Here is a 14,793-nt window from a genome sequence, read left to right as displayed (position 1 = left end):
TCCCAAGTTCTAGCATAGCGTTGCTCATGTAGATTGACTGAATGAATGAACAAAAGTACACTGCAACGCTGGTTGGTAGTACGGTTAGATATGACACAGGGCTTGAACCAGGCCTGGTTTCCAGATCTGGTACTGAGACATGGCAGCATTGGGAAGGGGGCTGGAGAGCCTGTGCTTCCCACTAAGGTTTTTTTAAAAAGAAAGTCCTGCACCTTGTTAGGAGGATCGACCTGGGTTTTGGGAACACTGCAAAACCTGCCGTGGGAGGGAACTCCTGAGAAAACTCCTCTGCAGTGGGAAGAGATGATATGGAAGGCAGCTTCCTCAAATGCTGGATAACCGCCTCCTAGGAGTGGGTGCTCAGTTAGGAATCGGTGCGAGGTCGCAGGACCAGGATGGAATTTCTGCAGGTGGTCCTAGGTCTGAGCAGCACAGTAGAATCACCTGAGGCTTTGAAAACTATTGAGCTCCACGCATTGTGGGAAACTGAGTTAACTGGTGTCTGAGGCTGGCAATGTCTTTAACTCTTACTATTCTAATAAGTCCCCAAGGTTGGGAATCATGGTAACCCGCAGGGTGGGCATCAGCCATCCTCCATAGCTCCAGCCATTTCTGTCTGTGCGGGCCCCCTCGCTGCTGCTTTTCATGGTCTCCCTGAGGGCCGAGCGAGGCTGAAGAGGTGGGGTCAGCCCGGAACAAGGATGAGAAGGCAAGGCGCACCATTCTTTTATTGGTGTTTCTCCAAACACCCTGGGCTCCCCTGGCCCCACAGCCTGGAGAGTCTCATTCTGAAAGCGTAGGAGGGCGCCCGGGAATCTTTTTAACAAGCCAACCCAGGTGCTTCTTACAATCAGGAAAGTTTGGGGAACGTCACTGTACACCCTTTTCTGGGTCCAGGTCATGGAATGGAAACGTGAGCCAATCTATCAACGTAAAACCTAACACTGTTGATCAAAAGTAACGCCCAGGTGTCTTGTGCCTGCGAGTCCAAGCTTGTTTCTCGGGCGAGAGATGCCCCTTTGGGCGCTTAGGGCCGGGCGGGGTCGCGCGCCGGGCTGTGGGCCGCGGTGGAGACCTGACCCGCACTCCGAGGGTTCCCAGAGAGCCGGGGAGCGAGTAGCAGAGTCATCGTTTCCAGCTTCAGCCTGGAAAGCTGGACCGTGCCGCCGCATGTGCGCTTGGCAGCCGGGCGCCCCGGGCCCTGCGGCCACATCATCCTGGGGCGGGGACGTGTGCGCTCCGGGCGCCCGGACGCCACTGAGCCACGTCTATGCCGCCGGCGCTCGCGGCCAAGGAGGCGCCCTGCCCCCAGCCGCCCACCCCCGGGGGTGAGCGAGCCGCGGCTCGGGGCGGGACCCTGGCGGGGGGACCCGAGCGGTCTCTAGGACCCGCGGGACGCCGCCGACTGGCGGGGGTGCGGGGGAGACAATAATTTGTTCCGCGGTAATAAGAACGGTGACTGCTGGCCGTGGATCCATTTCACAGGCCTGCCTTCTCTCACTAACGCTCTTCCTCGTCCCCGGGCCAACTCGGACAGTTTGCTCATTTATTGCAACGGTCAAGGCTGGCTTGTGCCAGAACGGCGCGCGCGCGCACGCACGCACACACACGGGGGGAAACTTTTTTAAAAATGAAAGGCTAGAAGAGCTCAGCGGCGGCGCGGGCGCTGCGCGAGGGCTCCGGAGCTGACTCGCCGCGGCAGGAAATCCCTCCGGTCGCGACGCCCGGCCCCGGCTCGGCGCCCGCGTGGGATGGTGCAGCGCTTGCCGCCGGGCCCGAGAGCTGCTGCACTGAAGGCCGGCGACGATGGCAGCGCGCCCGCTGCCCGTGTCCCCCGCCCGCGCCCTCCTGCTCGCCCTGGCCGGTGCTCTGCTCGCGCCCTGCGAGGCCCGAGGTAAGTCGCCGAACCCGGGCGGCTCGCTGCCCGCCCCGCCGGGGGCACCTCACGCTGCGCCTGGGCGCGCCGAGGTCCAGGGCTGCCCCGAGGGGCGACGTGCCCCGGCGCATCTCCGGAGCCCCGGGGCTTGCGCTTCCAGCGCGGCGAGACCGACCCCCGCCCAGGTGCCAATTCCCTGGGGAAGGGGGACACTTGGCCCGCAGCCCCGCAGGAGCCAGTGCCTGCCCCGGAGGGCACAGCCTCGAGACCGCTCCCCCGTCCTCACCCTCTTGGGTGACATTTGCAGATGTCTGTGTATCTTGACATTTACACGTGTCGCTCGGGACGATGCGTGTCGGGTCCTCTTGCTGGCCCTATCCCGCAGTGAATATCCCCACCCCAGGCTCCGGGCCAGCCCTTCACCAGGTTTCCTTTCCAGCCCCCGCCTCCCCCGCTAACACACTTAGGGGGGGCGCGCAGCGGCCCCGCAGGTGAGGCAGCCCCCTCCTCCGCAGGTGTGCCCTGCCGCGCTCCACAGCAGGCTCTATTTTCATAAACTGACTCTCTTACCTACTTCTTTAGTTTCCTCTCTGCCCCTCTTCCTGGCTTCCAGGTCACTCCCTAGCTGTCAGTCGCAGGCAAACTTTAGCGGAATTCTCCCTCCTTCCTCCGCTCAGTTTCTCCGCCGTAAATAATCGCCCCCATCAACTTGGTGTACAGCGAGAACTTACTTAGTTTAACGTACTTAGTTTTACAGACTTAGGTTTTCCCGAGTTGTAGCCCCTTAAAATCGGGCACCTGTGGCTCCCGTTTGCACAGTGAGGACTCACCCAGCAGGTGCCTTTTTAAAAATCCGGCAACTTCCCCGGGTCTCCGCCGCCGCCGCCTTCTTTCTGCCGCCCGGGGCGCTGTCGGTCCACCGATGAACGACTTCCCTTGGCCGCAAGCTCTAAAGTTCTGTGATTCTATATAACAGGCATTTATTTTTCAACAACTGGCCTAAATCACGAACCGTTACCACTTTATGATACGTTTTATTTTGCGATTGCCACTGCTGCCCTCCGCCCCCACCGCGTCTACTGTAATGTGGCTAAAACCCAGTTCTTGTTAAAATCCACACTGCGAAGACCAATTTGGGGATAAATGATTAAATACAAAGATTGCACAAAGTAATGAGAAAGTCAAGAAAGAATACTGCTGAGGGTTTAAAGAACTCTACGACCTGTAGTGAATTGTGCTTTGAAAGACTTTTAAACAAATTGGTCCTTTTGAATGTTTATTGAGAAAGAACTTTTTAAAAAACGGAAAGTGTCTCAAAGTGTGCCTGACATGGTCTTTAACTTGGCACGTGCTTTGTACACATAAAGAGAAGTCTACTGAGCAGGGACAAATTTTTTTTTGGAAGAAAATGTTTATTAAATCCAGCTAATAATGGGAAATTTCTTGGGTGTGTGTGGGGGGGACGACTTTTACTATTTTATGAGTTCAGCTTTGGTAGAGAGAGTGTTTCCTTAAGACAGAAATGACCCAAAATCGAAAACCAGGGAGGCCTAAGCACTTTGAATGGTTTACCTGTTGTGATATATTCCAGGATTCACTGCTTGTTTACCCTTAGATTCTCAGTATCAAGTCTTCAATCAATCAGTGCCCCAAATCATACCATTGAGGCCGTATAAAACTCCAAACATATAATGAAACATTTCTTTGCATTGGCAAGAGAAAAGGAGGAATTACTATCTGTTGAGTCTGAGCATATTCTGAGTTTCTCCCTAGCCTTGTCTGTACCCTGAGCCCTGGCACAGTTGCCTACTTGGTACTTTCTGGGGCAACTCAGCCTAACAAGTCCAAAACAGAACCCTAGATCCCAGACTGTCTAGTTGCAAATCATTCCTTCCCCAGCCTTCCTGAACCCAGTAACAACCTCCTCTGCCTTCTCCACATGCCTTGTGCTGACATGCAGGAAGTCATCCCTGTGTCCCCCTTTTTACTCCGTAAGCCACCAACCTCCTAAGTATATTCCCACCTACCCACTTCCTTACATCCCGAAGTGTGCCTTTCCCAGTCCAGGCCACCTTATAGGAAAAATCTCTTCTGCAGAAGCCTCTTATCCCTCTTACCCAACGGGCCTACTGGCTTTTCACCTTATCCCTGCATGGTATATTTTCCTCCACAATAGAGCCAAAGTTATTATTTTCAAACACGAGTTAGAGCATTCAAGTTTCCTGTCTAAAACTCCCCAGTGGCTCTCTAGCACCCTTAGGAAAGAAAATCCAAACCTCAGCATGACCTAATTCCTGTTTTCCTTTCTGATCTCCTTTCTTACCATTCTCCCTTTGCTCACCCTACTCCAGACACACTGCCTTCTCTTCTTTTCAACTACCCAATATAGTAGTGCCATCATTTAAAAAAATTCAATGTTTGCACTAAGAAGACTTTGCAAATACTTTTCACTGTTTTGCCGTGCAGTGTTTTATGGCATTTCATCCCTCTTGTAACTTTTTGCTTTTCCTAGAGTTAATGATGGCCTTGTCTTGATTTTTGTTTGCTTTATTTTCTGTGCACCAAGCTGTGATATTGTGATATAATAAGAAATATGTCTCTGCCCCTGGTTCCTGGCACAGAACTCCTAAAATCCTTGGAATCTCTGGGGTATTAAGAGTGTCTTTTGTATGCTAATGAGCTTGTTAAGGCATGATTAGAGTTGGGACTTTTAGTGCCACCTCCCTTGCAACCTCCAGGGAGGGGAGACGGATTGAAGGTTGACTTGATCGCCAGTGGTGTAATTAATCGTGGCTGTGTAATTAGGCCTCCATAAACCCCCCAAAGGACAAGGTTTGTAGAATTTCCAGATTGCTGAGCAAATCAAAGTTCCTGGAGGGTGGCATATCTGGAGAGGACACAGAAGCTCTGTATCCCTTTCCACATTCTCTGCCCTTTGCATCTCTTCCAACTGTTTTTCATCTGTGTCCCTAATTACATCCTTCATTAATATAATAAACTGGTAAATATAAGCAAGTGTTTTCTGTGGTTCTGTGAGCTTACCTAGCAAATTAACTGAACCTGAGAAGGGGATTGTGGACCCCCAACTTATAGCTAGTTGGTCAGAAGTATAGGTGTGACAACCTACTACTTGTGATTGGCATCTGACACTGGGGGGAAGTCTTGTAGGACTGAGCCCTTAACCTGTGTGATCTGATGCTTTCTCCAGGTAGATAGAGTCAGAATAGAGTTAAATTGTAGGACTCCCAATTGATCTCTACTGAAGAACTGGTGGTTGGTGGGGAGAAACTCCCACACATTTGGGTGACCAGAGGTGAAACATTCGGTACTGAGAGTGAGAGTAGGGAGAATACTTGGTTTTTGGTTTTTCCCATCCCTTGCACAACCTCTATTTTACTTCCACACTTTCTGGGAGAACTATCAACCTCCTTTCAATATGATCCAACACATCAGGTAGTCTAGCCATGATTTTTCTTTTTCTTGATGTCATCTTTCCTGGAGCCCTTCATCCTCCTGTTCCAATGTGACTCACGGGTTACTTTTTAGGCATACATTACAGCTGTTATCTCAGGACTACCCTTATTACCAAGACGCTAAGAATTCCTCTTGCATCCTTCCTGTGTTGAATCATCTATATTCTGAGCACTGTAAATTTTTCTTAGTTCATTCCTCATTTCTGTGGAGCACGTTTTCCAGTAACTTCCTGAGGAAGGGTGTTGGGAAGATACAACTTTTTTTGATAACTTGTGAATAGGTCAGGGATGCTTTCAGCTGCAAATAACAAAAAAAAAAAAAAAATGACAGCAGCAATTTTTACAAGCTTGTATTCTTTACAAGCAGTTGCAAAGTAAGTATTTTGGTGGCTGGTGTAACTGGTGTGTGGTCAGTGATGTGATCGGGGACCCAAACACTTTCTTTTATTTCTATCTGCGATACTTAGATGTTGACTTTTGCCTTTATGCTTACTTCCTCATGGTCTCATGATAGCTGCTGTACCTCTTGGCATCATATCTGCATTCCAGGCAGTAATACAGCAGAAAGGACAAAAGGCAGAACCAGTCAAATCTATTTTCATCAGGAAAATAATATTTCCATAAGCGTTTGTAGTAGATTTTGTCTTAGATATCTTTGGCTAGACTGTGACACAGGGCCCCTGCTAGCTTGTACAGAATACTAGAAAAGTAAATATTTTTAACTATATACATTGCTGCTTCAAACAAAACAGTTCTGTGAGTAAAAACAAAGGTTGGAATGTGTCTCTGGCATACCTTGTATAACATATATAGATAAACACACATTCATTCATTCCACCCTTGATTGCTAGTTTGTTTAGGTATAAAATTCCAAGAAAGAAATCATATTTTCTCAGTATTTTATAAGGCATTTCTTCATTGTCTCTATGGCCATTACTGCTTGAGAAGTTGATGGTATTCTGCTTGTCAAACCTTTAAATGTAGTCTTTTTTTCTTTTTGGAAGTGATTATCTTTTTTCTTTGTCACTAGTATTTTTGCATTTTATGATCATGTGCTTTAGCAATGCTCTTATCAGTAATTGTTAGGAACTCAGTGGGCCCCTTCAGTTTGAATATTCATGTTGTCAAGTTTTAGTATACTTTCTTATATTCGTTCTTCAATTATTTCTTCCTCACTGTTTTTAACACAGCTTTTCTGAAACTGCTATTAGCTGAATGTCCCAGCCTCCTGAAAACATCCTTTAATTTTCTTATCTATTTTTCATCCCTTTACATTTTTGTTCTACTTTCTGGGACAGTTATTTAATTTCATTTCCCAACCCTTCTATTTAAATTTTTTGGCTGGGCACGGTAGCTCATGTCTGTAATTCCAGCACTTTGAGAGGCTGAGGCAGGAGGATTGCTTGAGCCCAGGAGTTCAAGACCGGCCTGGGTAATATAGTGAGCCACACCCCCCAACCCCACCACATCTCAACAAAAAACTTTTAAAAAATTAACTGGGCATGGTGTCACACACCTTTAGTTCCAGCTACTCAGGATGCTGAGGTGGGAGGATCACTTGAGTCCAGGAGGTCAAGGCTGCAGGGAACCATGATCATGCTGTGCTACTCCAGCCTTGGTGACAGAATGAGACCCTGTATCAAAATAAATAAATAATTTTAAATTTTATCCTACCATATTTAATTTCCAAGAGGTTTCTTGTGCTATGAATGTTCTTTTATTCTTATTATAGTGTCCTCTTCTTTTTTGTAATGGATGTAAGATTGCTATTAACTCTGAATGTGTTAGTCATTACTTGTTAAACATTTTTTGTTCACCTCTTTCTCATTGTTAGCTTTGAGATTCTCTTTCCCCCCTATTTGTTTAATATCTGTCTGACTTTCTTCAAATGTCTGATTTTTGGCTCTCTGTTGATATTTAATAACGGGGCATTAAAGAGCTGATTAGAAGTTCTGTGTACTTCCACAGATGGATTTACTGACTGATGAACATTCATTTTGCTGAGAGACGTCCACATATCACAGACTCTATTTTTCTTAGGCTGGTCAATTTCTCCAAGGAAGAATCCTTCAGCTTCCTGCCAAGGTGATTTCACTCTGGCAATTTAAGCCTGGCTCTAGGGCCTGTGAACTGAGCAGGGGAAAAGAAGATAGTGTTGCCGTTAAGTATGCTTGTATTGTTTAAACTTAATCCTTTTGTTTTCCGTTTAGCACTTTGCTAACCCCCCTTCACGATTCCTGGGAGTCCTTATGTACAGAACTTCTCTACTTCAGTGTCTTCAGGAAATACGCCTCCCATGTTGGTCGGAATAGGACAGGCAACACCTAGCTGTGTTGGCTTTGCAGGGGATCTAGGGCTCTATCTTCTCCTTATACAGGTTTTCAGCCTCAGCCTGTATTGGCCTTGGCCCATACAGTGCCCCCTGTTCCAGTGCCCAGTGCCCCCTGTTCCCAAACCTTTCCAGGGTTCTGCTTATCCATCCCACCTTCTGATGGCTGCCCTCCTTTCCAGGTCATAAGTTCCCATTCTCTCTTCCCTGCTAAATAGGTAACAACTTGTCCATCCCCTTTCCATCTTCCAAAGCTTTGCTGCTTTGTGTTTTAATTATTATTGTTGTTTTTTTTTTTTTTGAGACAGGGTCTTGCATTGTCACCCAGGCTGATGTACAGTGGTGCAATCATAGCTCACTGCAGCCTTGACCCTCTGGGCTCAAGTGATCCTCCTACCTCAGCCTCCCTAGTAACTGGGACTCCAGGCACACACTACCATGCCCAACTAATTTGTTCTTAATTTTTAAATTTTTGGTCAAGCATGGTGGCTCACACCTGTAATCCCAGCACTTTGGGAGGCCGAGGCAGATGGATCACTTGAGGTCAGGAGTTTGAGTCCAGCCTGGTCAACATGTTGAAATCCTATCTCTACTAAAAAAAAGATACAAAAATTAGCCAGGGATGGTGGCAGGCACCTGTAATCCCAGCTACTCCAGAGGCTGAGGCAGGAGAATTGCTTGAACCTGGGAGGCAGAGCCTACAGTGAGCTGAGATCGTGCCACTGTACTCCAGCCTGGGTGACAGAGTGAGAGTCTGTCTCAAAAGTTTTTTTAAAAAAAATATAATTTTAAAATTTTTATACAGACAGAATCTCACTCTATTGCCCCAGGCTGGTCTTGAACTCCTGGGCTCAAGCATCCTCCTGCTGCAGCCCCCCAAAAGTGTTGGAATTACAGGCATTGAACCACGGTACACAGCCTATTATTGTTATTACAATTATTCCCTTATGGCAGGGTTTCAGGAGGGCATACAGATAAACACCTGTGACTCCGCCATGTACATTTAGAATTTAGCCAAGGCTTTGATTACCATGCTCGACATATAGATGTATTTTCTTTCTCTCACTTGTCATTTGGCACTTTCTAACTCCTTCCTTGTGGAAACAAAAATTAAACTCATTTTTAAATGTTTCAAAACTTTCTTTTCAAAATCTATAAAAACTCAAAGTCAACATATACCTAATTAGATAAATGTTGCAGCTGTGGAAACTGTAACAAAATTTTTCTTAAGGAATGTAGCTACATCATTTAAAGAAGCTAAGCACATTCCTTCCTGGTGTAGATGATGCTGTAATGAACTCATTAGAGTTGCAGAAAAAAAATTTTGTATCAGAGTGTGTTTCAGAGGCCTCCTTAAGCTAAATGGTTTCTGCAGCATCCATGATTTACAAAGACAGGTGTAGAATTTTCAGATGTTTCTTCTGTACCAAATGGCTAAGCCCTACAACCCTTTGGCTGTGTGCCCACAGGGAGCTATATGAAGCAGCTCTGGAGTATGTCCATGCTCTTTAATTGTCAGGTCTCTGGGCTGGAGAAGTGAAATTGGTGTAATCTAGACAGAATGTTTTTGAGAGTAGTTGCTGTGCATTTTTCATAGTTGTTTCTTCATATGTTTGGTTAGTATTTTTTTAAACCTAAAATTGTCATACCAGCACATTGTTACTTAAAAAGGAGTTTGTCGAGTGCGTCAGTGCCAGGAGCGGTGCGCAGGTCTTTGCGTGCACTATCTCCTGCAATTCTGCTGAAAGAATCTTGTTGGTCCTGTTAGTACCCTCATTCTACAGAAAAGGAAATGATAGCCTCAGATAGTGAGATCAGCAGTGTCAGGGGCAAGGCAATCTAGTCTACCTCACGCTGGAGACTGGATCTTAACCTAGCTGTGGCAAACATTTCATAACCTATCTTTGCCATAACTATAGCAATGAGATTGTAATTAGCTTGGATCTCAGCAGAACGGTAATGCAGTTCAAATGAACGTTATTTGCCAATTGAAATGTGCACATTGAATATTACACTTTCTCACAGGCTGCCATTTCAATCTTCATACTTTCTCCAGCCCATTTTCCACCCTGTTTCTTTTGTGCTTTATTTAATGCCCAATATACCTTGCCTCCAGTTGATAGATGGGATGGAAAAGCCGAGTAATTCAGCATCATATTGATATTTTTTATCCTTTTAGCTTTTATGTCATTCCAAAGCTACATTAAGAGCTCAGCTTCTTGGCAACTATTTAAAAAATTGGACAGCTTCATTGGATAACGTTTTCTGTCTGTTTGTTTACCTACTCCTGGAAGCCTTGAACTGCTTAATCAGTTTAGATGATCCATTCTTAGAAATGTTGAAACACCTTGACATGTCTTCCCCTAGCAGGCATGGTGAGCACTGGTCTGCAATTTGGCCAAAAGATTCCTTGTATTATGTGTTGCTATGTTTGTAATTAAAGCCAGGATAGGATGGAGACATTGCTTGTGAGAGATATGCTCACTTGAATCTGAATGTGATCTGAGAAACTAGTCTTGCTTAAAAAAAAAAAAAATTGAAATATTGGGAGTACACGAAGGATTGCCTAGATATATGAGCAACTTTTTTTTATATACTTTAAGTTTTGGGGTACATGGCAGAATGTGCAGTTTTGTTACATAGGTATACAGGTGCCATCCATGGTGGTTTGCTGCACCCATCAACCCGTCATCTACATTAGGTATTTCTCCTAATGTTATCCCTCCCCTAGCTCCCCATCCCCCTGACAGGCGCCCCAGTGTGTGATGTTCCCCTCTCTATGTCCATGTGTTCTCATTGTTCAACTCCCACTTATGGGTGAGAACATGCAGTGTTTGGTTTTCTGTTCTTCTGATAGTTTGCTGAAAATGATGGTTTCCAGCTTCATCCATGTCCCTGCAAAGGACATGAACTCATCCTTTTTCATGGCTGCATAGTATTCCATGGTGTATAAGTGCCACATTTTCTTTATCCAGTCTGTTATTGATGGACATTTGGATTGGTTCCAAGTATTTGTTATTGTGAATAGTGCTGCAATAAACATATGTGTGCATGTGTCTTTATAGTGGAATGATTTATAATCCTTTGGGTATATACCCAGTAATGGGATTGCTGGGTCAAATGGTATTTCTAGTTCTAGATCCTTGAGAAATCACCACACTGTCTTCCACAATGGTTGAACTAATTTACACTCCCACCAACAGTGTGAAAACCTTCCTATTTTGGTTTTGTTTTCATTCCTGGGTTTTTTGTTGTTGTTGGTAGTGTTCTTCAGAGCCTGCATTAGGATTTAGGGTCTACATTATATCTTAAAATGCAGCTGTTGTCTGCCTATGGAAAGGTAGATTCCTGAAATTATGCATACTAAGTAAAACTTTAAAGCTAAAATCATTATTTCAGCCAATTTCAGTATAATTTGAGAATATCATATAAAAGATGATTGAAAAAGAAATCTGGCCCCATCATTCATTTCTAAAATATGACAATTTTAAAGTTGAAAAATGGACATAGAATAAGTTATACACCCATATTTTTGCCAGCCAGATTCTACTATATGTACTTCAGAACTTTCAACATTTAAAGATGTAAAATGTTAAAGATATATTTATAGCCATCCCTTTTCTCCCCACCCATTCAGACTATTTTATCTCAGTCTTCCTTTTGCAGAGGCTATACTACTGTGAAGTTGGTTGGTTCGTGTGTGTGTGTGTGTACACACACACATACCCCTAATCAATATCTGATACTCTTCATGTATTTAACTGTTAAGTAAATGGTACCCTACTATATATGACAACCTTCTGCAACTTTTTAAAAAATCAATATATATTTTAGACTTATTCATATATGTGCTTGGTTCATTCCTTTTAATTGAATGACTAAATCATAATTTGTGTACTCCTCCGTTGATAATAAATATGTTTTCCCCAACTTTTTGATATTGCAATGGTGAGAGGATCCTTGCTATCTTAGGTATGGGTGTAAGCTCTAGGGAACCTATTACAAGTGAATTACTAAGCTGTAGAGTACACAAATTTTTTACTGTAACATATTTTGTTAAGTTGCTTTCCAAATTGGTTGTACCAATTTATGTGCCTACTTATTGGAGAGCTCTGGTTACCTGTGTGGTTGTTAATACTTGGTATTTTCAGGCTTTTTAAATGTTGCCAAGCTGGATGTTAAATATTTCATTGTTTTAATTGGCATTTTTCTCATTACTAAAGACTCTAAGATTCTTATGTGTTTATATGTTCTTCGTATTTCTTCTTTGAATTATTTATCTTTATTTACTCATGTTTCTTTTTAAGTTTAGTTTAAACAATCCTCCTCTCTTTCCTGAGCTCCGAAATAAATGTTGATAATTTCTTCTAAATTTAAAATTTTTGCTTTTCGCTTTTAGAATAACTGGAATTTAATTTTTATTTCTTGTATGAGATCCATGTCTGTTTCCCCCCATCTGGAAAACCAATTGCTCTAGTAACATTTGTTGAATCCTTTTCCACTTCTGATAACCAGCAAGCACACACAGATATGCTTCTGGGTTCTTTGTCCTACTGTTCTATTTACCTCCGTTCCAGCATCATATTGTTCTCAGTATCCCGTACTTCACAATAAGCCTTCAGTGTTTAGATTGGTTGGCATGATGGTTAAGCTCGATTGGATTGAAGGATGCAAAGTATTGATCCTGGGTGTATCTGTGAGGGTGTTGCCAAAGGAGATTAACATTTGAGTCAGTGGGCTGGGAAAGGCAGACCCACCCTTAATCTGGGTGGGCTTCATCTGATCAGCTACCAGCATGGCCAGAATATAAAGCAGGCAGAAAAAAAAAATGTGAAAAGGCTAGACTGACCTAGCCTCCCAGCCTACATTTTTCTCCTGTGCTGGATGCTTCTTTCCCTTGAACATCGGACTCCAGGCTCTTCAGCTTTGGGACTCAGACGGGCTTCCTTGCTCCTCAGCTTGCAGACAGCCTATTGTGGGACTTTGTGATCATGTGAGTTAATACTCCTTAATAAACTCCCCTTTATATACCTCTCTATTAGTTCTGTCCCTCTAGAGAACCCTGACTAACAGAGTTGGTATGTGGTGGTGCAGAGGGCAGACACTGAAGCCAGCTTGCTGGAGTTTGCAGATCAGCTCTGCCACCTGGCTCCTGACATGTGATGTTGAGAAAGTAACTAACCATCCTGTGTGCCCAGACTTTCCTAGGTTTAGCACTGAAGATGACACATCACAGGAAACCTCTCAGTGCCAGGCAAATTGGGATCGTTGCTCACCCCAAACCTTGAACAAACTATGTAATCTTTTTCTTTCCCCATTTTCCCTTGATGAAATGGTGATAATGGTCATATCTACCTCCACAGGGCCGTAGTGCAGGTGAAATGAAAGAATACGTATACAGTGCTTTGAACAGTGCTCAGACCATGCTAAGTATTCAATAAAGTATAAAGTTTAATGTCTCCTTTCCTTCTCCCCTCCTCTCCTTTTAAAGTTATCTTGACTATCCCTGAAACTTTAGTGTTTCATATGAACTTTAGAATCTTCTTGCTAAGTTCCTCAAAATACTGTATGGGGACTTGTAGGCTAATTTAGGGGAGAATTGACATCCTCATGACATCAAGGCTTCCCATCATGAATGTGGTGATTTCTCTATTTATTTGTTCCCTTTAATGCTATTCAATAAGTTTTCAATAATATTCTCTTCAACGTTCTTGTGCATCTTTGTAAGATATATTTCTAGATATCCTAAGTACCTAATAGATTTATTGTCACTTTAGATGGTATCACTATTTTTAAAAAGATTTTAACTTTTTAATATGAAAAGTTTTAAACATACACATAAGTAGACAGACTGCAATCAATACCTGTGTTTCTATCACTCAGTTTCAACAAGTGCCAGTTCATGGCTATTCTTGTTTTATCTGTGGAGTCATTTCCTTATTGAAAGTTCTAATTGATGTTTTCTTTTCAGTGTATATGAATGTTACTTATTTTTGTAGGTTGACTTTGAATTCAGAAATCTTGCTCACTTTTTTTTTAATCCTGATGATTCAAATCATAGGTAGGTGATTGCTCAATTTTTATTCTAATAATTTGTCTGTAGATTGACGTCATAGAAATTCTAAGAGAATAATCACCTGAAAGGGTAAGTTTTGTTTTTTCCTTTACATTCCTTATTCATTCTACTTCCTTTATTTTTCTTGTTTCATTGGGTAGCATCTCCATTACAATGATAAACAAAAGGATTAGCCAGGCCCAGTGACTCATACCTGTAATCTCAGCACTTTGGGAGGCTGGGGGGTGGGGAGGGGGGGTTACTTGAGCCCAGAAATTTGAGAGCAGCCTGAGCAACATAAGGACACCCCATTTCTACAAAAAAAAAAAAAAAGTAATATATGTGGCATGCACCTGTAGTCCCAGCTACGCAGGGAGGCTAAGGTGGGAGGATTGCTTGAGCCCAGGAGGTCGAGGCTGCTGTGATCTTGCACTGCACTCCAGCCTGGGAGACACAGTGAGACCCTGACCCTGTCTCAAAAAAGAAAGAAAGAAAAAAAAAGATGAAGAAGTGATTGCTAGTCTCCTTGTTTTTGTTTTTTTTTCAACTTTAATGAAAATAACTAACTTTTGCTATCTTTACACATCTTTCTTTTCTTTCTTCTATTGTTGTAGGATTATTTATACCTACTTTTTCCCAGTTCTGTTAATTTAGAGGTTACATATTCTGTTTCCACAGTTTTAGTAGTACCATTAAATTTTTAACATTTGCACTTCAGACACGGAGTCCAAAGGTAGTCAATAACTTTGGCCTCCTCCCAAACAATTACAAGCTAACCATGCTTTAGTGCCCTTCATTGTGCCTCCTGTTTTTTTATTATTGTCTAGAATTTTAGTTCTGCCATTTTGAAACACATCTCTCATCAAAAAATATAGTGGGGAAATACTTATGCTGATTTATCCAATGCAGCCAGTTTCCTTTCTTTCCTTTCTTTTTCTTTCTTTTTTTTTCTCTAACCATGGCTTCTTGCAAACCACTTCCACTTCTGGATCCAGTCGCTTCTTATTGAAGTAGTCTTCATTGAAGGTCTCTGAGTAGCAAATTCCCTATATTTGTTTGC

At 43.5% G+C, this 14,793-nt stretch overlaps 1 protein-coding gene across 3 annotated transcripts in view; it reads left to right on the top strand.

Annotated features, from left to right (window-relative positions):
• Positions 1–1,249: 1,249 nt before the first annotated feature.
• Positions 1,250–14,793, top strand: part of ADAM12 (ADAM metallopeptidase domain 12) — a 375,334-nt gene continuing 361,790 nt past the window's right edge. For all 3 annotated transcript variants that reach the window (XM_034931678.3, XM_034931680.3, XM_034931679.3), the window contains exon 1: positions 1,250–1,894. In XM_034931678.3, the coding sequence (XP_034787569.2) occupies positions 1,807–1,894 (88 nt within the window). In that variant the 5' untranslated portion in view covers positions 1,250–1,806. The remainder of the gene's footprint in view (positions 1,895–14,793) is intronic.

Source organism: Pan paniscus, chromosome 8, assembly GCF_029289425.2.
Source record: "Pan paniscus chromosome 8, NHGRI_mPanPan1-v2.0_pri, whole genome shotgun sequence".
Classification (NCBI taxonomy): Eukaryota; Metazoa; Chordata; class Mammalia; order Primates; family Hominidae; genus Pan; species Pan paniscus.
The sequence above is the reverse complement of the archived record's forward strand: the minus strand, read 5'-3'. Positions and strand labels throughout refer to the sequence as shown.